Source organism: Rhododendron vialii, chromosome 4a (assembly GCF_030253575.1).
Source record: "Rhododendron vialii isolate Sample 1 chromosome 4a, ASM3025357v1".
Taxonomy (NCBI): Eukaryota; Viridiplantae; Streptophyta; class Magnoliopsida; order Ericales; family Ericaceae; genus Rhododendron; species Rhododendron vialii.
Window position 1 is genome coordinate 4,988,029 of NC_080560.1, and position 21,821 is coordinate 5,009,849.

Sequence of the window (21,821 nt, forward strand, 5' to 3'; positions counted from 1 at the left end):
TAAAGGAGTTAAAATGTGAGGATTTTGGGAAGGAGAAAGTAGAAATTGGGGTTTGTCGTCTCCAAGGGTAGTTTGAATTTTCATGGGGTGTTTCTCTGTAAAAACGTGTGCTCTTGGGTTTGTTTGACTGGTTCTATTCCAGGTTTGTGTGCTGGAGCTGGATATCTCTCTTCCGAGAGAGAAACTTATTTACAGAGGCGCAGCACAATCTCATTTCTCTATCTCGACGATTAACGGATGAGACATGTTTTTAAATTTTGACCGGTAAAAATTGATTTTCAATTCGAATCGTTCAAAACACTTTTAAACACATAACATTGGGCGAAATCTCTGTACAAAAACGTTTTTCACTTTTTTTCATCTCATCCACTTGTAGATAATAAATTCTTTCCACGTGAGGTAGAAAATCCGCCTTTTCCACCACCGTCATTTGTGGATCCCACCGTGCGTTCATTGTAGTAATCTAAACCGTTTACTATCTTGTAAAACTCACAGAGTAACATATCTTTGACATAAATTGGTTTTTGTCAGACATAGATATGTATATCAAAACTTAAATTTTGGTTTTTGAAATGGACTGTCATGGACAGTTTAACTTTACAGAATCAGACTGTCCATTTTACAAACTAAAATTTAATTTTTGACATATCTATTGATGTCCGATGTAGCTAATTTTTGGAGTGATTATACTATTTGACGGGTCCTACAAAATGAACGATTTAGATTGCTTCAATGAACGCGCGGTGAAACCCACAAATGGCAGTGGTGGAAAAAGTGGATATTGATCTTATTTCGTGTATTGGTTTTAGGATATGATCGCCATTCACCGTCAACGTTTTTGGTTGGAAAACACATATCTTTTCTTGGTCCACAAGCCGATTGATGTTTGAGTTGATCCTAAAAGAGGAAAAATGCAAAAGAGTAGGTAACTTATAACATCTTCCCAGACTTTCGCGTTCAATTTAGGGAAATTTAGGGACAATCATGATTCGTGTCGCATCATTTTGAGATCGGGTAAAAACACGTTTCAATTTGAATGTCTCATGTATCTTGATACTTACTAGAGCCACAGAAATTGAGCCGTGCTCGTGCTGTTTGGTTCTTTTAGCAACCCTACTTAGACGGCACATCTCTGTTAAATTTAGGTAATTAATTTCATCGTCCACTAACAAAGTCTTTGTACTTTCAAAGAAGTTGTTACAAAGTCTTGTACTTTCAAAGAAGTTGTTAGCTCCTGAAAGATATTCAAATTTTCAAGTTGTTAACACCCATTGGGCCAGACCCAGACACCTATGGATCTCAAACCCAAATATAAACATAAGATGTTGCTAAATTTGATTATTATAATATGAACACTTTATTTTTTTTTTTGCCACAACGATAACAGATAGTATTATAAAAACCAATAATGAACGTTAAGCGGAAGACCCGTCCCAACAAAGAGGATCGAGTAACCACAACGGCGGGGATGCAGTCCAAAGACAAGACCCCGAACCATTCACACCTTTTCCAGCCAACACATGAGCAACCTTGTTACTAACCCTACATTACTAACGTTAGCAATCTTTTGGTTTTGATTATTACATTGTGGATGCTCTAAGTCCGTTGTGGTGCAGAAATGAGTTCTATCTGGAATTAAAAAGTAATACTACTATAATCGAATATTTTGTTTGACTTTAGAGCAACAACATTAGCATAGGTAAAGAGAAGATTTTGGTAAAATAGCTATGCAAACCTTGAAAAACCATGCTACACCAGAGTAGCAAAACCCCAAGGTAAAATACATTTGGTGTTTTTGTTCGGCAAAAATACCGAACAACTGTAGCTATGTATAAATAAATAAATATTATTCTTCCTCTCTCTTCTCCCTACCACTCCCTCATTCTCTCTCTACCCTCTTTCTGTCTCTCTTTTATTATATTTTACAAGGATAAAGACGTATAATAGAAAGGATTGACGTGGAATTGAAAGAGATTTCAGTAGTTAAAATAAAAAAAGTGAATTATTGGATAGATAAAATAAATTTTACTGATGTACATGCTCGTATTGAGTAGGTCATATATGGAAAAGATCACATCGATTAAACATCGATCGGTACTTAAACAGATAGAACACCTTTTTTGTCTCGAGACAATATAAGAGACTACTGCAAGAAAAATGTGTTTCGCTCATGGCTCCATCTCTATATCTAATCAGTGGGTTTATGCAGAAAGTCTAAGGGTACAGAAAAAATGGTACAGATTTTGTACATAGATTTTTTGTGGGGTTCACTACGGGTCTCACACAAATAATCCGAGTCGTTCATTAAATGTAAAACATTTTTTCAATGGTTTCTGTAAAAAATCAGCTCAATCCAATATCTATAGGTGCTTGATCTAATTATCTAACTTTTCATTACCCGGAAATCTGAATGACAATTTAGATGATTGGATCGAGCACTTATATATATTAGATTGAGCTAATTTTCTATGGGGACGCTTAAAAAAATATTTTACATTTAATGAACGGCTCGGATCATTTGTGTGGAACCCGTAGTGGGCCCCACCATAAAATCTGTGCACACATTTCTGTACCAGTAGCAGGGCTCGGGTTTATGGCACATGCATTTAAGGATGTGCGCGGGTCGGTTTCAGAGGAATTTTTTTATAAATACAACAGTGATACAACGTCATCCTGTTGGTGTAGTGCAACGAACCAATCATTTTTCGACCATGAATGATTCGGGTCCGCGCAGCGGTGATGTGGTGGTTAGTGGGATCCATGTAACTACCCACCACATGTGCATAGTGGTGTCAACATAAACACGTAGTGTTCTGTTATTGGGTTGTGATACCACATCAGCACGATGACTTGGTATCACTGTTGTAACCAAAATTTACTCGCTTCAGAGGGTTGGGGAAAATTTTGGGCAAAGTCCAGTTTATCCATTGTGATTTGGGTCATGTGTGGATATACCCCATATGGTTTAGAAGTGTGCATATAACGCATGTGGTTTGTGAAATGTGCTGACACACCTCCTGTTTAGGGCTGCTCAAAAAATCCGGTGAACCGTGAAACCGGTCCGGATCGAATCGATCCGTACCTTTGGATTTTGTCCGTGGATTAATGGTCCGGACACGGATTGAAAAATTAGAAAACCGTGATTCGCGGTTTGGTCCACGAATTTTCATTACAAAACCGTTGATTAACCGAACCGGACCGTGAGATATTTATTTTATATAAATAATATATATATATATATATATATATGTGTATTTATATAATAAATTGTTAGTAATGTTAACACTTTTTTCCACTAATTTTAGTATTTTATCTTAATAATGAGATATAGTGTAGATGTACATAAAATATAGGGAGTAAATCGTAGTTTTTTCTTATAAATTACGGGTAACCCTATTTGAGTTTCAGTAGTTCGTTTCCTTTCTGTCGTTTCTTTTCCGGTTCTTTTATGTTATGTAATGTACTATAATGATACAATCCTACTAGTGTTTTAGATTCTTTTGAATTTGATTTCTAAAGTAAGCCTTTGATAGTTTACTTTATGTAACAAATACTTTCTGGTGGTGTTAAACTTAATTCTGAATGTAACCGTCTTCCCTTTTATTGTGGCATATATACTTGAGCTTTATTTTTGCTAAATCCGTGGACAAAATCGTAACCGATCCGCGAGTCACGGATCGGATTAGAATTGGACCGTAGGACTTTTAGTCCAAATACGGATTTCATTTTGTAAAAACTGTGACTAGCGGTTTGGTCTTCGGATTTCTAGAAATCCGAACTGAACCGGACCACGAGCAGCCCTACTCCTGTTGTAATGTTTTCCATCTATATTAACATATATAGCATTAAAAGTCCGATATGCCCTCATCTTCTCCCCTGATTCTTCTTATTCCTTGAATCTAACCAATCCATCCCATGTACTAAAAATTGGATCTGAACCGTTGATATTGTAGAGTTTGACACCTGCAACCATCCCGCACAGCTTCAAAACCAACGGATCGGTGTTAAGTTTTTCAGCGAATTAGACCCATGGAATAAGGTGGGTTGGGCAAGTAGTAAATTCTAAAAGAAGAGAGAGAATTTAAGATAAGATAACAAGAAAATGAGAGCATATATACTACTATAAGATTAACAAGGCTCATTTAACCAAGGCAACGAACAACTCTTTAGACCATTGGATGTTAGAGAGAGAGTTTAAGAACAAAAACTAGATTAAGATTTCAAAAGTTTACTGGATGGGTGCGTGGTATTTTTCACTACAAGTATGTAGTGGGTTGGGTGGACCTGGGGAGACTTAACCAGTGGTCAATTCAACCCGGCACCGATACATTCTCCCCAACCACTGGTGTCATGCATTGTGGGTCGGCTCGGGTTGGGACGATTTTGCGAATCTTTCACACACCCCCCAAGATGCAAAAACTTGACAAGTCAAACAAATTAACGGTTCGAATCACTCTTTGAATCTAAGATGTGATCATTGTGTTTCATAGCAGGTCATGTTGTGCCTCAATCACACAAACCCACAATCCCCGCAAGACACTTCTTTTTTTTTTTTTTAGCGGATAGAATAGTAAGGAGTTTGGCGAGTTCGAAGATAAAGGTGTTGACTGGTATGATCTTAAAGATAATCTATGAATTCGGCCAACCCAAGGCATAGAGAAGTTATATCACCCGGGGATGCTGCCAAGCACCTCCGGTGCCGACTGTGGAGCGGTCTGCAATCGATGGCTCGGATCTTTTTCCACTCGGATTAGATCCAAGCCGTCCATGTCGAGATGAGCAGTTCGGCACCGCTGCCAAGCACAGGGCGCTTGGCAGCATCTCCCATTTACCCTTCTCTAGCGAGAGTCTGAAGAAGTTCATGCACAATAAGAGCATTAATCCTCAAAATGGCAGAAATGAATGCACATATTGGAGTGGTCCATCTTTGCTTCTGAAGAAGAGGCCTTGAACGCTGAACTCTAAAACAGGAGTTTAAGCTATGAATGACATTGCACAAACTTAAGCTGTCTAAACTGAGAAACAAGAATTGGATATTTACTACCCAGACTTCTTAGTGAAGCAATACACAATCAGAAAATTGATGTACATTGTATTAATTACGAGATGGCAAAAATCGGATAGGAACAGGGTAGGAATATACATTTTCTTTTGAATGCACAGTAAATCTAGTAGTATGTTGGTTGTTTTTCGTCTCCATCACATGCAATGTCAACTACAATCGAAGAATGAGAGTAATACTAGGATGCTGTCACTTGATTGTCATTTCCTTTTCCATCTCCAAGTTTCGATTCTTGTCGATCCTGATAAGCAAGATCATAAGTAGCATGGAGACCAACAAACAGATAGTAAAGAAGCATCACGGCACTGCATATGAAGAACCTGAAAAATGCCACCCGACCCAGTGATCCGATAAGAAACAGATTCATCCCAATGGACAAAGACGGCAACCACGGAACAAGCGGAACCCCCCATACCTTTGGAACTCTCTGCTTAGGAAGCAGCATCATGCCCAAAGTACCCACAAACCAAAACAGACCCGCGACCGTGTACCCAATCCATCCTCTACTATTTGAATTCCAAAGAGCTGTTACTCCAATTGACGAGCCAATAATAACAAACAAACACGCGATAAATTTCCCCAGTTCATTCTTTGGAGTGACATCCTTCACATAATATCGCCTCACAAGCAATGCAACAGCCATAAGCATGAAAATGAAGAGCGTACTAAACGAAAGAACGCTCGACAACACATCCAAGCTAGAGAAAAAGGCAACAACACAACTAATTAACGTTACCAACAGAGTCGCATTGATGGGGGTCCCCGTTTTGGGATGAACGAGAGCGAACCAGGGCGGAATCATATGAGCCCTTGCGATTTGAGTTGTGTATCGTGCTTGTCCCATTGACCCAACTAGCAAACTTGTAGTCATTCCCTTCAGAGCACAAATGCTCACCACATACTTAGCCCAGTTCATACCAATTCTATCAAATGCAACCGAATAGGCTGCATTTACATCTATCTCCGTATATTTCACCATCATGGTTAGTGCCAATGCCATCAAGAAATACACCACAGTTATCACAGACATTGAACCCACTAACCCAATTGGTATATCTCTAGATGGGTTCTTGGTTTCTTCTGCCATGGTTGCAACCATGTCGAAACCGGTGTAAGACCAGTACACAACTGCTGCAGCTTCAAAAACCCCTTCAGCCCCATATGGGAAAAATGGGGTCAAATTTGAGCTCTTTGAATGAACAAATCCCATTACTATTATAAAAACTATAACCGATGCACTTATTATAGAGCTAATCCAATTCAAACACGATGTTCTCTTTGTACCAGTCATAGCTATGGTATTAGTGATCACTAAAATTCCAACAGCCGTAGGGTCTAAGAGATTGAAACCTGGAGCAAATTTATTGATTCGAATCCGAAGAAAGTCGGTGTTGTCGGGTTTGATTATACTGGCGAAGTATGACGACCAAGACCGACCTGTTGGAAATATTCTTTAGAATTTCTGTAAACTTAAATAATCGGAGACAACAACACAACACAACACGACTAATATGCAACCAGACTTGAATTAAAAACTAAGAGTGCAGGAGAAAACTCATGGATCGAGATACTCGTAAAGCGTTCTACCTAGAGAAGAAACGTCCCCTCTTGCACTGAGTTGAATGATGCTCCATTCCCAAGATACGACGATCCTTCGAAAAGTTTGTGTGCAGCAAAAGAATTCCCATAAACCAAGAACTGCCCGTATGCTCAAAATAATACTCAAAGAAATTTCTCAAACAAACTCAAAGCATATGAACAAAACATCAGATGGCAATTTCACCCGAAACCAACAGGTACCCAAACAGATCCAACCCGATCGGGTTGATTATTTAAAAAATTTGCCACCCATGGGGTGGTTTTGGTTTTATAATCATAATACCCTACTAGTTTCGGTTTTGGTTTGGTATAAGCAAGTATCTGGACCGAACCCGAACAAAAACCAAACCCGAAACTGATACCGATACCTATCCATATAAATATTACTAACAGGACACACATACATACAAACATAAACATATAACTTTCACTTTTAAGTTTTTTAGTGACTCTTCATTTCCTCTCCTCTCATTCCTCTCAAACTCCTCAAAAATTTCAAGAGTCTTCCATAGAAACTTGAAAATCATTTATTGATTGCTAGCCTGTACACATACACCACAGAAGCATGCACCATGGTCTCCTTAAAGTCTCAAACCCCAAAAAGTTAGATGATTAACGGTAAAATCTCGTGACATTTAAAATTTTAAATTCAGCATATACTTTTTTTTCTTTCATTAATGGTTCGACGGTTTCATGTGGTTTGGGTAAAAACTGAACTCCGTAAGGTTTGGTTATGGGGCACTAAAAACCATACCCGTCGGGTATCGGTTTGGAGTTGGGTATGAGATAAGTACTTTGAGTTTGGGCATGGTAACCACAAAACCCAGGCCAAACTGACCCGCCGCCATTCCTAATCCTCCCCCGAAACACATGTATACAACAATATACTCCCTATATAACAATTAAATGCATTTAAATCAACAATGGAGCATGATTTAATTGGGTGCAGGAGTTCCAAATGAATTTGTAACTCTGCCAGCATCATCATGTTCATGATTGATTTCCATCGGTCAATCAGTCAATGTGACTACACCGCAAAAGTATACCATGACAATTCGTAAATATAAATGCGATAAAATCAACTAAGTAAGAGCACCGCTTAATTAACTCATAACCAAATTCTGAGTAAAAGTCCTCTAAACTTACTATAGTCTTTGACTCAAATTCAAACCAGATAAAGTTTTACTTAAATTTATAACCTTTACTCATTTTACCCTTCATAATTCACAACTATGCAAGTACTTCAACTTTTTCTTAGATTAGAGTTTGTCCAATTTAGTTATTCATACCAAATGATACTTTTACTTAAACCCAACATTGGCTTGGTGGTCAAGGCATGTGACATAGGGATTTGCTCCCTCCAGAGATTTCAGGTTTGAAACCTCAAAAGTGCTATCAACTCCTTTGGAGCCGATCCAAATGGAGCAATTGCTCCGACTTTAATTGGACTCTTTACAAGTGGGCGGTGGGATTGGTCCCAAGATTAGTCCATAGTCGATGTCAGCGTAAGTTGACCTCGACACTTTGAGTTAGAAAAAAAATGATATTTTTACTAAAATTTGAGTGAGGGCCGGAGATGGAGATCCTCTAAATGCGGTGAAATCAAATAAACAATGAAATTCAAATCACAAAACATCCACCAACCCAGTCCGGCGGCGCCGACGACGGCCTCGAGGAGGATATTCCCGGCGGCGACAAAAGCGAGGAAGTCGCCGAGCTCGACGCGGAGGTAGGAGAAGGACCCGCCGGCGGCGGGGATCTCGACGGCGAATTCGGCGTAGCAGAAGACGGAGAGGAGAGCGGAGAGGCCGGAGACGGCGTAGGAGAGGGAGACGGCGGGGCCGGCGTGGTCGTGGGCTTCCTGGCCGGTGATGACGAAGATGCCGGAGCCGACGACGGAGCCGAAGGCGAGCCAGATGAGGTCCCACCAGGTGAGGCAGCGGTGCATGGGGTTCTCGCTGTGGGCTTTGAGGGTGGTGAGCTCGGTGGAGTCGGTGGAGCGGGCGGCGAGGCGGTTGCGAAGGCGGGGGAGGGTCTGGGAGAGGGCGAGTTTGTAGGAGGAGAGGGTTTGGAAGGATTGGGAAGGGAAGAAGTCTTGTTTTGTGAATCTGTTGAAGTAGGATCGGGATGCTGGTGGGATTGGGAGGTAGGGCGGTTCTTCCATGGCGGCGGCGGCGGAGCGGGCTGGTGAGAGGAAGAAAAAATTTTCGATCCGACGATGACTAAAAATTGTGTTTCTTGTTGGACGAGTCCATATGCATTTTATGTCTGGATTGATACACATTTATTTGTGTTTGTAATTTTGAATAGATTTTTTATGCAAAATAGAAGAAAATGGAAAAATCGTGGGTAAATTTGGACTTTCTTACATTTAAAATATTTTTTTAATTTTTTACACTATAAAACACGAAATATCAAAAAAAATATTTTACGTCTAAACAAACATAGCTTAAGTGTGATGCAACAAAAAAAATTTCCTTTTACATAAAGATTTTCTTGGCACTCATCATCATACTTTGACTGTGATCTTTATTGAGATGATCAAATCAATGCAAAAAAAAAAAAAACATATGAAAACATTGTTTAAGGTTGTACACGATATAGATTCGCTTTCATTTGGGTACCCTTAAAATAATCTAATGACAGCCCATTGACTCATGAGAAGAACTCATTGATCTGTCAAAACTGTGTCACACCAAATTATTATAAAACTGATGTAACACATCACCATTCATTATTGATTTCCCCTCCGGACCTGAGATAATTTTAGTGTATGTTTTTTTAAAATGTCAAACTTTCAAGATGTCAGCAATTATTGAAAGATATTTTACGTATCTACAAGACAATAGGAAGAGATATATTGTAGACATGTAGACAGGCCTGAGCACAGGTGGGACAAGATGGCCCCGCCTTTGCCCTCCAAATTGAGAACCTACTAAAGATGGTAGTATTTTTGGTTAAAACGACAGTATTTTGTTTGGTTCTATGAGAAGTTCAGGGACAGCCCTTTGGGTTGTGGAGTAAGGTGTGGGTCTTGGGGTTTTCCTCCAAAATTCCTAGTTTTCATCTGGAGGGTGGTGCATGGAATTTTGGCAGTGAAAGATGTGCTGCCGCGAAGAGCTATTGACTTCAAGTTAGAATGCCCGCTGTGTGGAAATGCTCCGGAGACAGTAGAACATACAGTATGTTTTTTCGTTAATCTTTCAGAGAAAGATTATGGAGAGCATCTTGTTTAGGTTAGGGTTTTGAGGTTGGCTGGCCCGTGATGGTAGGGGAGTGGTTAGCAGGATGGTTGAAGGCGGCACCTAGTAAGACCCATACCGATGGTGGGAAAGAATGTAGTATTGATGATGCTTTGGCTGAGATTCACTTGCTCAAGGCTGAGCTTTAACCCAGAAAAGAAGAGAACCGAGCTTGCTGAAGTTTCTTTGTTAGCGGGTCGGAGTAAGCAGGCAGCAAGTGAATTGTCCCCTCAGTTTCAAAAGCTAGGAGTGGAAGACAGAATGTTAAATCATTGTATTTTTGTATCAGATGGAGCGTGGGATGCTGAATCCTTTCTTGCTGCTGCTGCTGCTTGGGCTAAGGTGGATGAGCAAGGGAGAAGTGAAGTGCAACAGGCGGTGTCTTTGTCGGCAACTTCGGCAGCCATGGTGGAAGTGAGGGCAAGATTGCTCATTCTCAAGTGGGCTATTGCTAATGGTGTAGCAGAAATCTGCATCAAGACAGATAGCGTTGTGTTTGTTCGGGGCATAAAGAATCCGACTAGGGCGGATGTTCTTCTCCAACACTAGTACTTATGATATACAACTGTGTCAATTTTCCCTTGGTGGAAGATTGATGAGTTAAAAACTAAACCAATGACAATTTGGAAGCACATTCCTGCAAATTTACAACCAATGATCAACAAGAGGCCTTTCACCAAGTCAATTACATTTAGTGTTTGGAAGGGCTTAACAGGGAAAGAGCTTCTCCAGCTCTCATACCAGTGGAAAGCCTAAGCTTTCTGTATTCTTCAAAAACGACAGGATCATAAAGCCTGGGGTGTTCGGTGTCCACCAGCTTCGGCGGGGCTTCCACCGCTGCCTCCTTTGGCCCTAACATGAATAAAGCAATGGACAGCCGTGTCGTTGCTTCTTTGCACTGTACTCTGTGCTTCACATTGTAAAATCTTCCATTGCTCCATACCTTCAATACATCACAATTAACAATGGCTATGCTAAACACTGGGAAATGGACCAAGTACAAAGAAAGCTAAATTAGAAACTGAATTTCCTACATATTTTTTACACTTATACAACTATTTATGTGCTTCTCATGTTGTTTAATAGGCATTCGACATGAAAAATAGAAGTTATCCACTGCTCATTGGGTTCTTGGCACTACACAATCGAAAGTTGAAAATGTGTGGAAAAGGTCACGCCACCAAGATTTGTACATAACTTTTGTGTAGAGTGACATTGTACTCAGAAGTTAACCTGAAAAAAATGCCTAAAAAAGTGAGATGAATGGTGTAGATTCGTAGTTGTTATGACTTGGATCGCACCCTGAGTGAATCCGGTCTATGGATTCCACTTTGAGTATTTTCCAAGTTAGAAATTCAGGGAATGCAGCAGTGCTTCCCATTTTCTAGACGCGTAGAATTTTAAATTAAAGCACACATCATTACGGCTAGTAATTCAAAAAAAACCACAGATTAGTGAGAAGGGAAGAGAAAATTGAAACCAACCGTAGCAATGTCTCCAAGATTGACGAGCAGGGCGCCCGGCATGGGATCAACCGATACAAACTCACCGGACTTCTTGTCCATCACTTCAAGACCACCCACGTTCTCATCGTCTTGCAATATGGTAAGAAATCCAGAATCTGTGTGGATTTGGACCCCGGATGACCCAACAGATGCGGGAGTGAAACTGTATTTGTTTATCCTAAATTGGCAGGTCCACCCCTTGAACAGATCCTTGCCCAAGCCCATGCTTTCAGCTATTTTGCTCCCAAGCTCCATAGCTAGGTCATGTACAGCTTGAGAATACCTCAATATCGTGTCCCTATATGCGTAACATGATAATCAATAATAAAGCGATGAACTTTATCACAGGATGTATTTCACCATTTTTTGCTTTACCTTCTGTGTTTCCATACAACAAATGTGGAATGTACATGTAGGACCTACCAAGTTTTCAAAAAAAAAAAAACTAGGAATTGCCCGTGCCAAAAGATCCTTCGTTCTAAAACTTTCTCGTCTCTCTGTCTCAATAAACTCTCAGTCGACGGCGTCCCTAGCAAGGGACTAGTGGCTGCAATCGGTTCTGCAACTTTTCGAGAGGTTATCTGGAATCACCCTACGGATACGTATGAAAAATGCTACCTTGTCCTACGGGTTTAATTTTTTCTTCTCAATTTACTTCTCCCTACTGATTTATTTGCACTTTTACCTCGCATGTACATATTGTCGTTCTTTCTCCTCTCTCAGATTTTTCTATCTTCGTGATTTCATTGTTCAGTCCTTAATTGGTCATCTCCAGTATTCATCAGCTCTTATATCTCTCTATCCGCTTTCTCCTACGGGTTTATGGTTACATCGGAAATCTTACTCCCTTGAACCTTTTGGATATCGTCGTTAAACCCTCTTTTGCGCGCCATCATTCATAAGACTATATCTGTACTACCTTGAATCGTAGAGATGGGGGTAATGTTACCACCCCCCTTGAACCTTCTTAAATTTGTTCGTTAAACCCTCTTTTACTGCCATCATCCATAAGACTATATCAATACGAGAGAGAGAGAGAGAGAGAGAGAGAGAGAGAGAGAGAGAGAGAGAGAGAGAGAGAGAGAAGACCTTTCCGGAGGAGAGGCATCGAGCTGAGAACAAAATTCAAGAACAGCTTCAGTGGAGCCGACGTCATAAAGCCCCAATCCCTCGTACAGAGGATTAATCTTGGTGGGCGCCACGTACCCGCTGCCGGCGATGACATCGGTGTTCCGCCGCTTGATCTCCGGCGGGAGGTCGAGGAGGGACCTCACGACGGTCTTCATCTCCGACATCAGGGTCGCGGGAATCGGGTGATTGATGATGCGAAAACAACCCCATTGCTCACACGCAAGAATCAGTTCGTCTGATTGCGATGGGATATTCTGTAGATCGATTACTGGTGTGCAACTGGTACTTCCCATTTTCTCTCTCTGTTTTTAACCTTTCTTGGCTAGGAGGAGTTTTCCTGTGACTGATAGTCTTCTGTGTGGAATTGGGGTCCCGCCTTTTTCTTTTTTTATTTTTCCGAAGGTGAGGGATGTTCAGGCCAACTTAAACGCGCCTCGTCTATTTTTCTCCCCAGTCCCAGTCAAAAAAACCTAAAGGAATCCACAAGAAATTTTTTCCTTATGTACCTACCAAGAGGTTCCCTTACAAATAGTGAATTTGGCTTTAAAAGTTAGAACCGTGCGCAGGATTGGAACAGAGTTGCAGGATCCTCCCTTCGAACTAAGGCATGACCATAGGATCTCACAGTGTCGGAATGAGTTGATGACGAGATGCGGTATCCAATTGTATTGATAGGGTATCCAATTGTATTGATAGGGATCGCTATGTCACTTGTCTTTTTTCTTTTCGGCGTACTGCAAAGAGAACGGTAAGTCACAAATTAGAACAGACTGACAAACCTTGTTATATCGTGACAACTCTCTTCAACCAGATCAACAAAGGCGACAAATAGGGGGCCATCAATTAAAGAGTAGCGAGACTGGCCATTGTCGATCATATTTCCCTTTATCAAGAAATCGAAGAAGCCAGACAAGAGTTTTGTCGGGCCTTTCAATAAATTTTTCTCTTGTACTGGTACCTAACTCGGCTTTAGAACAAGGGTCAGCCTAAAAAGAAGCCGAAAGAGACGCTGGTCTCCCCCTCCATCATTCCATATGGAAATATAGTAAAGTAAAGTGGCTCATCTCTTTTGCCTTTCTTTTACTAACCACTTTTGGATTTTGATTTCGGGATTGTTTAATCACATGTGGACCATCGATCTCCCACTTACAGTTCACATGAAAGTGTTTGTTTGATAAGAAATGGGAGCACATTTTCACCAAATCTCACTTAAATAATGAAATTTGGTGAGAAAGGGAAAGGAGTTAATCAAGAATATAAGTATTTTTTTTCTCCATTTCTTGTCAAATTACTCAATTTAAATCATGAATCGATCTCGAGTAATTTGAATTTTTTACATATCTAGGTTGAACGAGCTAAGCAGTAGGTTATTTGAGCTTGGTTCGAAAGAATTTTTTTCCTAGCAGAAGTCAGTGGTGTTAGAATAGTTAGATTAGTACATTGGATAAGTTGAACTCATGATCTTATTTCTTCTGGAACTTAAGTACACACTTGATGGTGTTGGCCAAAGGCCTTTTGGCAGGTTAGTTCGAAAGCTTAAGAAGCTTCAAAAAGATGCCAAGGTTCGTTTCTTTATGTAATAAACTAATCTCAAATGAGCTTTTAACAAGCGGACACGAACTCAAACTCCAGCTGTTTGGTCCGTTCAGCAACTCTAATCGAAGGATTTTAAATACTTACTATAAAAAAACGTTTTCAAAACCCCTAACTACCAAATCCATTTTGCAATATAAGAATAGAATATTCATATCAAATTCTATGCTTTTCGAATGAAATACATATGCTCTAATAGCCAAGTCAGCCATCAATTTACATTCATTACAGTAGCAAAACCAAATCAAAATGGTGACTCTTAGGGCAAGTTTACCGGTCGTTTGTTAAAAAAACTCTTGAACAGTACACATTTTTCATTTTACATACTCATATTTCTTTTAACACTACACCAACACTATTTATTTAACATATTCTCTATTAAAATATTATTACTTTTAGAGAAAGGGAGTGAGTGAGAGAATATGAATAGTGTTCTGAGTGAAAAAAGAGAAGAAAGAAACTAATTTTTTAATGGGTAGCTGATGAACAGATCTTCGGTAGAAATAGCTCACCACTGTTCACAAATGGGAAATACATGTCCTTTCCCCGAAGCAGCTGCAAGTGGGTTTTTTATACTTTTCTTAGGTAAAATAGCAAAATAGGTATTATAAATGTTCTGGTGTACTTGCTCTTATTGACCTCCACATGAGTTCTCTTTATCCTTTCTCAAGAAGAGATTATTAATTAATCTAAGACTCTTACTAGTACTCTCCTCAGCATTCAAAGTCTCCCATCTCCTCACATTGCATTACCATCCTCCATATCAAACACAAACCAAATCTCATTCACCCTGTTCTCAAACTCAAATGGTGAATTATACTGCGCAACAATGTACTCGGTGACCGTCTCAGATTTGTGGCTTTTGTCAATGGCGGCCGACCAAACAGTGCCTGAAAGACTACTGCGCAAAGCGGCAGCTTCCTCTCCGACATCAGAATCTTCGACAAATCCACTGAACTGTCTCACTGCTGCATATGTTGATTCCCACCTTTGGACGTGGAGGCCTTTTGCAGGAGGGGGGTCGGCTTGGTTCTCTTTTGGGACAAAGAAGCTTACAACGAATGAGGATGAACAAAAGGGTCCGTCGCTTGGTGAGACTTGGGTAATCACTGGAGCTGTCATCTCGATTGTCTGTTTGTAGTTGTTTTTCCCTTGAATGTAGTCGAATAGCCTGTTGAACAGAACGAAGTCAGATGAAAGTAACTAGCACTACAGCAAAAGCAAAAGTAAGTACTATTTTCTCATAAACATGGGAGGGTGATCTGGTGGCTAGCGCGGATGGCAAGTGTGAACCGGTTCTGGCATTGTGGGTCAAATTCAAGTCTTGGAATCAGCCTTCCGACCTCAAAAACAGGTTTAAAGCTTCTTAGATAACCTTCAATTTGCAATAGAGATGACTAGAATTAGTAGCTGAAGACAGTCAACTTATAACCGCATCAGCACCAATGAATACAATAGGGGTGTGCACGGGTCGGACGGGTCGGTTTTGATCCGAAACTCAAACCCAACCCGACCATGTAGGGTAGAACATTTTAGGACCCGCAAACCGAACCGCACATGTGGTAAGAACCGTCCGGGAGCCTGATTCTTTATTTCGAGTCGGGTCGGGCTCGACCCCACAGGTAAGGAACGCACCAACCCGAACCCCAAACCGAAATATGATTTTTCACAGAAACTAAACCCGTACCCATCCGAACCACATGTTCGACCCCCGCCCGAGACCCTTCGGGTCGGGTCGGGTCCACGGGTTTTTTACACACCCCTCTCACTATACAGTACAAGTTATAGCATCAGTTAATTATACAGATAGCCGTACATTCCCCTTATACCATGTCATTTCTTGTGAATCCAATTTGAAACCGAGGCGGATTATTTGCAGGCACTTTTAATATTTCTTACAAACCGGTAACCTAAGTTGGTAATTGTAGTATTGGGCAACTCCAACTAATTGTGGTGTCTATATGACAGTAAAACACTTGCTGTAACCGTAGACGTAGCCCACTGTGGGTGAATCGTTTGGTATTCTTGAGTGATTGTGCTTTAGTTTCACGATTTGATGCATCTGTATCTTCTAAATTCAAGGCTAGGGTACCGAAAATTCCTAAGTTAACATTCCCAACGATCGGTGTGTCCTGTAGTCAAACAGTTTGGTATGAAATCCTAGCTACCAATTAGCAAATTGATTTTAAATAGTAGCATGGAAACCTAGCCACAGTAATTGAGCTAGTTGGGTTTCTATGATATGTAGTAACAGACAAACAGTGTATATATAAGTGGTGGAATTCTTACTGCAAGAAACCAGTTCTGGTGGCTTCAACAAGAGAGATGTCTTCAATAGGAGAAGTTGACGCCCATGCCGTTGAGTTATACCGGCGAATTTCATACCCATTCCCAACATGAACCACATCATAGCTAGGGCACTCAATGCGGCTGCACGACGGAGGCGGAGAGATGCCCAGGTTTGAGTTTGACAGGAGACTCAAGAGACATGACAGCTTGAAGAGATTGAGAGAAGCCGCCATGTTTATGCTGAATTTGGTCGAGAACAATGTAGAACTGATGAGAACTGAGAGATATGGTAAAAGCCTTGGCCATTAATACAGAAGATTGGGTGCCTAACGGCCACACATTTATGGGGAGACTTGTCCATTGGGCAACTGTGAATTTTTTCAATGGGTTGTATGAGTACACGTGGAGGGAATGTTATCAGAATCTCAAAGGGTATATGATGAGGAATGGTCTTGGCAGTTTGTGCATAACTAGCCATTATTCAATGGGTCATGGGTGCCAAAGCCCAAAGGTACAGGACAACAATACAAACACAAGTTTTTGGCTTTGAACGCGCAATCATTCTACAACCACATCCATTTTTATAGAATTATGCTTGAATGTGTACAGAAAGCTAATTGTGTGGTCCGGGCCTGCAAGTTATCCAAGGCTCGCTGCTCACATACACTTGATTTTATGTGACAAAAATTATCCGCCCTTGCCCTTGGTGAGCTCAATTTTCACTATTTTTTGTTTTTTGAGTTCAACAATTACGAATGTTCGGGCCAGCTTACGCGCACCTCGACTATTCCTCTCCCAGGTCCGATCAAAGGTAGCTTACATTGCCAAACCCCTAAACCAAAACAAACTGAGCCTCGTGTCTCAATCAATTAGGGTCGGCTACATGAATCTTATTTTCCTTTGAGCTTTGTCTAGGGCTACATGTTCACTTAGATTAGGGTTTCTTTGATTATTGGGGGAAAAATGGAAGAGAAAGGAAAATAATAAGATGGTAAATGGAAAATAATTAAGGAAAATGTGGAAAATATAATAGAAATTGTACTGGCTAAATAATTGGAATGAGCCAAGTAAAGTGGGTATTCTAGAATTTAAGTCACTTCGGTAAAACCTAGAATGGGACTTGAGCTTGACTAAAGCTCTTAAGTTACAAGAGGGGAATACTATTCATGAGCTTAACCAAACTTACCGAGTAGCTTTTCATATCTACCTGAAACTCCAATATTCTGTTCTTATTGCATTACTGAGAAATTTTGGATCCGTGGCTCTAGGACATAAAAGGGACAAAGGTTAGCTTTTGTTGATTTCCAAAAATGTTAGCAACTTTTACACCATCTTCTTCTTACAACCTGAAGTCTCTGATTTTATCCTCTAATCTAACTGTGATCTAATGGTTTTAGAATTTAACCAATTGAAATCCACATTCTTCTCCTAATCTTCAATGTGAAGACTAAAAGAAGAATGAATGATCCAAAGTATATAAAGTTCGATCTCAATCAACAATGAGACAAGTCACACGAATAACATTAGAAGCGGGGTTTACCTGACTATACATCACGCAATCCTCCACGGGTAGAGGCCTACTTCCTTTATTCCTCTGCCTTTTAGAATTTACCCACCTAATAGTCCCATATGGAAGAGAAGACACAGCCGCCATAGAATCCTCTGAACATAAAGTTCAACATAACATGATCAAACTTCCCTGCTGAGTAAGTAAGTAAGTAGACTAAAAAGAACAGGAATTTATGTGTGCTTTGAAGTTGCCAACAGACCAAACCATCTTACTCCATGACAATGTTTACATCCTTTCACTTCATTTTTTCGTGTACCCGAAAGTTTCTGAATCTTTGATAAAGTCGCAGATTCAACAGAAATTAAAACTCGGCCAAAACTCCACGAGCAGACTCCCATTAGTTCGATAATGGCACAGGAGGAGTTCAACACTTTCTTTGCATTCTGGCTGTGTGAAGCAAGGAATTCTCATTCTCTTTAGCAATCCAGTAGTTTCATCACATCCACAATTGTCCATAATGTCCTTTCAATCCCTTGGAAGCTTATATGGGATTGATCCCCTGCCAAAAACAAATTAGCCGTCTTTCAAATCCAACTGCAACCTGGACTCTTTCTGATCCCTTTTGATTTCTTGGTTATTCTTACTTGCTCCCCATCCTTGCCTTTTCCTGCAGCAGAACATATGTCAGATAACACCACATAAGGCGTTGCATTATTGGGCTCCAGTTCAAAAAGTTTTTGAGCGGCAAGATTCGCCAAATCAAGGCGTATATGGGTCCTGCTTGCACCAAGAAGAGCACCCCAAATCCCAGAATGCGGCTCAAATGGGACTGAATTAATCAAGTTCATTGCTTCATCCAGAAAACCAGATCTCCCTAGGAGATCAACCATGCAAGCATAGTGATCAGGCCCTGGCTCGATGTTGTACGCAGTTCTCATGGATTTGAAATAGTACCATCCTTCTTCCACTAGTCCCGCATGGGTACAAGCTGAGAGCATCCCGAGAAAGGTAACTTGATTAGGTTCTTGGCCTTCATCTTTCATTTTCTTAAATAGCCTAATTGCTTCATTTCCATACCCATTTTGGGCAAATGCAGTTATCATTGAGTTGAAAGAAATAGTATTGGGTGCCCTGATGGATTCGAAGATTCCATAGGCATCGAGTATATTTCCACATTTTGAGTACATGGAGACCAGTGAATTTTGAATGGATAAATCAAATTCCATATCCATTTTCAGGACATGAGCATGGATTTGCAAGCCTTGGTTTAATGCTGCCAAACCAGCTGAAGCACTCAGCACACTACTAAACGTAAGAGGATTTGGCCTGACTGCCTTGTGAAGCATTTGGATGAACCAACAGATGGCCTCCTCATATTCTCCATTATTCACAAACCCTGAAATAACAGCAGTCCAAGCAACATCATCTTTCTCTGGCATCTGATTAAACAACTCAATGCATTTTTGTGTCAAGCCTTTGCTAGAGAATCCTGTAATCATGGTTGTCCAAGAAACCACATCTTTCTCCGGCATCTTCAGAAAAATTCTATAAGCCTCTTCAGTATCTTGAGCTTGAACATAACCATGAAGTAGACAATTCGAAGAAACAATATCCTTTTTGTTCATCCAGTTAAATACGTTACTAGCTTCATCTAGACAGCCAAACATAGAATACATGGTAATAACAGAATTTCCCAAGAAGACATCACGTTCAAATCCCATACACAAAGCCAAACCATGTACTTGGCATCCTTCTTCATATCTAACACAATATCCACAGGCTTCAACTATTATGGTTAGTGTAGTAGGATTTGTTTTTACACTATCTTCCCGTCTCATCTCCAAAAAGAATTCAAACCCATCTCGAAAACCCCCCGTCCTCAAATACCCATTTATCATTGCGGTCCAAGTAACCACATTTCTCTCTGTCATCCTATCAAACAAATCCCTAGCCTCCCCAATCCTTCCATGCTTGCAGTACCCATCAACCATTGAGCTCCAAGAAACCACATCTTTCTCCACCATACCCTCAAAAACCCGAATGGCTTCCTTCAATTCACCCGTCTTCAAGTACCCGGCAATCAAAGCATTCGAACATACCGGATCCCGCCAAATCACAGGCGTCTCCGCATACAACTCCTCCGCCTTCTCCATCACACCTGCCAGCCCAAAACCCGTGATCATCGCAGCATAAGAAACCGCATTTCGCTCGGGCATCTGCCTGAATAACTCACTAGCTTCACCAGTCCCACGAATATTACGAACGTAAGCCGTTATCATCGCATTCCAAGACGCAATATTTCGTTCAGGCATTTTGTCGAACACTTCCCGGGCTTCCTCAATTTGCCCATTATCTGCGTAAGCAGTGAGCATTGCCGTCCAAGATACGACACTTTTGGTGGGCATACGACTGAAAACAGACACGGCCTCTTTGAGATTTCCGCTTCGACCATATTTCGTTATCTGGGTGTTGCAGTAAACGAGATATTTGCTGGTTTTAGGACTGAGTTTTGAGAGGATTTGAGTGGTGGGCGTTGAGTAACGACGAATGCAATATGGATTAGTCACTTGTGATAGTTGTTTATAGCCATGCGTATAAGTTCGTTTAGACAGCAATAGCATGATTAACAGCGCTTTAATTTGATCATGTCTTTGGGATATATACTACTCCGTATTAGACTAGCTGATGCCCATCGGCTAAAGGTACGTCAAAACGTAATATAATCTTAAATAGACTTCCTGCTCTGCCATACAGTTCTACACGATGAATGCGTTAGTTATCATTTTGAGATGTTTTCGTATTGGATCAGAAAAGACAACATTTAAATAGAGATACATTACTTAATTTTTTTAAAAAAACGATCTAGTAGTAGAATATTTCACGTATCTTTTTAAAAAATTGATTTAATGGCTACAACTTGATATGAAAATATGATTGAACAACCGTGAATGTTACTTTGTTTGTATGCATAGACAATATTGTGAAACATTCCCTCTATCCCAAAATCTTGTTTTTCTTGGAATGCGTGTCATTTTTTAATTAATTATATTTTACAATCTATAATCTTTTAAGTGATTTTAAAATTTTCGTATAAAAGATCTCATTGACATCTATCAAACAAGATCTATATTTGATATAAAAAATATTATAAATTAGAAGATATAGACAATTTTTTTAGACTTCCAAAAAAGGGAAGAGGACCAAGAATTTGGGACGAACAAAGTATATATTATAATATACAAGATAAACTTCTCATGCTATCAATTCTTAAGGGTAAGTTTATGCAGAGTTTTGTCCCGATGTTAACTGGTGGTGAGATTAGTCCTTTTAAAATTAGTCCATACCCACGATAATTGCAAAAGAAATGAAGAGATGGACAGTCCGGATTTTAATTACAATCTCACCCGTCTGTCTCAATAATCATGATCCAGATTTTAAAAAAAATTTGGACAATCCGGATTCACATCTGTAAAACTTATTTACAGAATCTCTTCTTTTTTTTAGCTTTCAAGTTCGGGACTCTTTCTTGGAGTTACGAAAATAAGTAAAGAAAATGTTAGGATACATGAAAATGTCTAGAAAAGAGAAATGGATGATTCAAATACACATTCCTGGACATGGATGGCATTTGTGTATCTGAACCAATCATTTTCCTTTCCTGAACATTTTTATAGAAAGTTTTCCAGTAGCATAACAATCCTCATAAACCATGGTAGACACCTTTTTATCTGTGATAATTTTTTTTACCAATCAAAAAATGCAAATATTATATATAAGAGAACAACATAATAAAAATGGACTCTACCGGTCCGAAAATATAAGAAACAACAAACTAAAGCAACAAAACAAAAAAACAAAAAGCCGCATGGAACCAAACGCCGGAGCCAGAC

General features: G+C 40.0%; 4 protein-coding genes across 4 annotated transcripts; all 4 read right to left on the reverse strand.

Moving 5' to 3' along the window:
* Positions 1–5,071: 5,071 nt before the first annotated feature.
* On the reverse strand, positions 5,072–8,915 carry LOC131322821 (cationic amino acid transporter 8, vacuolar-like). Its single transcript, XM_058354325.1, has 2 exons — positions 8,306–8,915; positions 5,072–6,499 (listed from the first exon to the last, which is right to left on the reverse strand). The coding sequence occupies exons 1-2, from the start codon at positions 8,823–8,825 to the stop codon at positions 5,241–5,243; spliced, it is 1,779 nt and encodes a 592-aa protein (XP_058210308.1). The 5' UTR covers positions 8,826–8,915; the 3' UTR covers positions 5,072–5,240.
* Positions 8,916–10,458: 1,543 nt separating this feature from the next.
* LOC131322338 (2-oxoglutarate-dependent dioxygenase DAO-like) lies at positions 10,459–12,963 on the reverse strand. The gene is made up of 3 exons (XM_058353639.1): positions 12,498–12,963; positions 11,388–11,706; positions 10,459–10,846 (listed from the first exon to the last, which is right to left on the reverse strand). Exons 1-3 carry the CDS (start codon positions 12,830–12,832, stop codon positions 10,595–10,597), a joined length of 906 nt encoding a protein of 301 aa, XP_058209622.1. The 5' UTR covers positions 12,833–12,963; the 3' UTR covers positions 10,459–10,594.
* Positions 12,964–14,250: 1,287 nt separating this feature from the next.
* Positions 14,251–16,730, reverse strand: LOC131322652 (uncharacterized). The gene is made up of 2 exons (XM_058354049.1): positions 16,422–16,730; positions 14,251–15,303 (listed from the first exon to the last, which is right to left on the reverse strand). The coding sequence occupies exons 1-2, from the start codon at positions 16,652–16,654 to the stop codon at positions 14,871–14,873; spliced, it is 666 nt and encodes a 221-aa protein (XP_058210032.1). The 5' UTR covers positions 16,655–16,730; the 3' UTR covers positions 14,251–14,870.
* Positions 16,731–16,849: 119 nt separating this feature from the next.
* LOC131322651 (pentatricopeptide repeat-containing protein At1g53600, mitochondrial) lies at positions 16,850–20,662 on the reverse strand. Its single transcript, XM_058354048.1, is given in 1 exon segment — positions 16,850–20,662. A coding segment is annotated over 1 exon segment (2,145 nt). The 5' UTR covers positions 20,553–20,662; the 3' UTR covers positions 16,850–18,407.
* Between the last annotated feature and the right edge of the window lie 1,159 nt (positions 20,663–21,821).

Excerpts from the sequence above, each read along its gene's own strand:
- LOC131322821 (XM_058354325.1), bottom strand. The coding sequence starts at position 8,825 with ATGGAAGAACCGCCCTACCTCCCAATCCCACCAGCATCCCGATCCTAC. Across the intron at positions 6,500-8,305 it reads CGTCGGCGCCGCCGGACTGG|GTCGGTCTTGGTCGTCATAC; the intron begins GTTGGTGGATGT and ends TATTTCCAACAG.
- LOC131322652 (XM_058354049.1), bottom strand. The coding sequence starts at position 16,654 with ATGGCGGCTTCTCTCAATCTCTTCAAGCTGTCATGTCTCTTGAGTCTC. Across the intron at positions 15,304-16,421 it reads ACCAGAACTGGTTTCTTGCA|GCTATTCGACTACATTCAAG; the intron begins GTAAGAATTCCA and ends TCTGTTCAACAG.
- LOC131322338 (XM_058353639.1), bottom strand. The coding sequence starts at position 12,832 with ATGGGAAGTACCAGTTGCACACCAGTAATCGATCTACAGAATATCCCA. Across the intron at positions 11,707-12,497 it reads GATGCCTCTCCTCCGGAAAG|GGACACGATATTGAGGTATT; the intron begins GTCTTCTCTCTC and ends TTACGCATATAG. Across the intron at positions 10,847-11,387 it reads ATCTTGGAGACATTGCTACG|GTATGGAGCAATGGAAGATT; the intron begins GTTGGTTTCAAT and ends GATGTATTGAAG.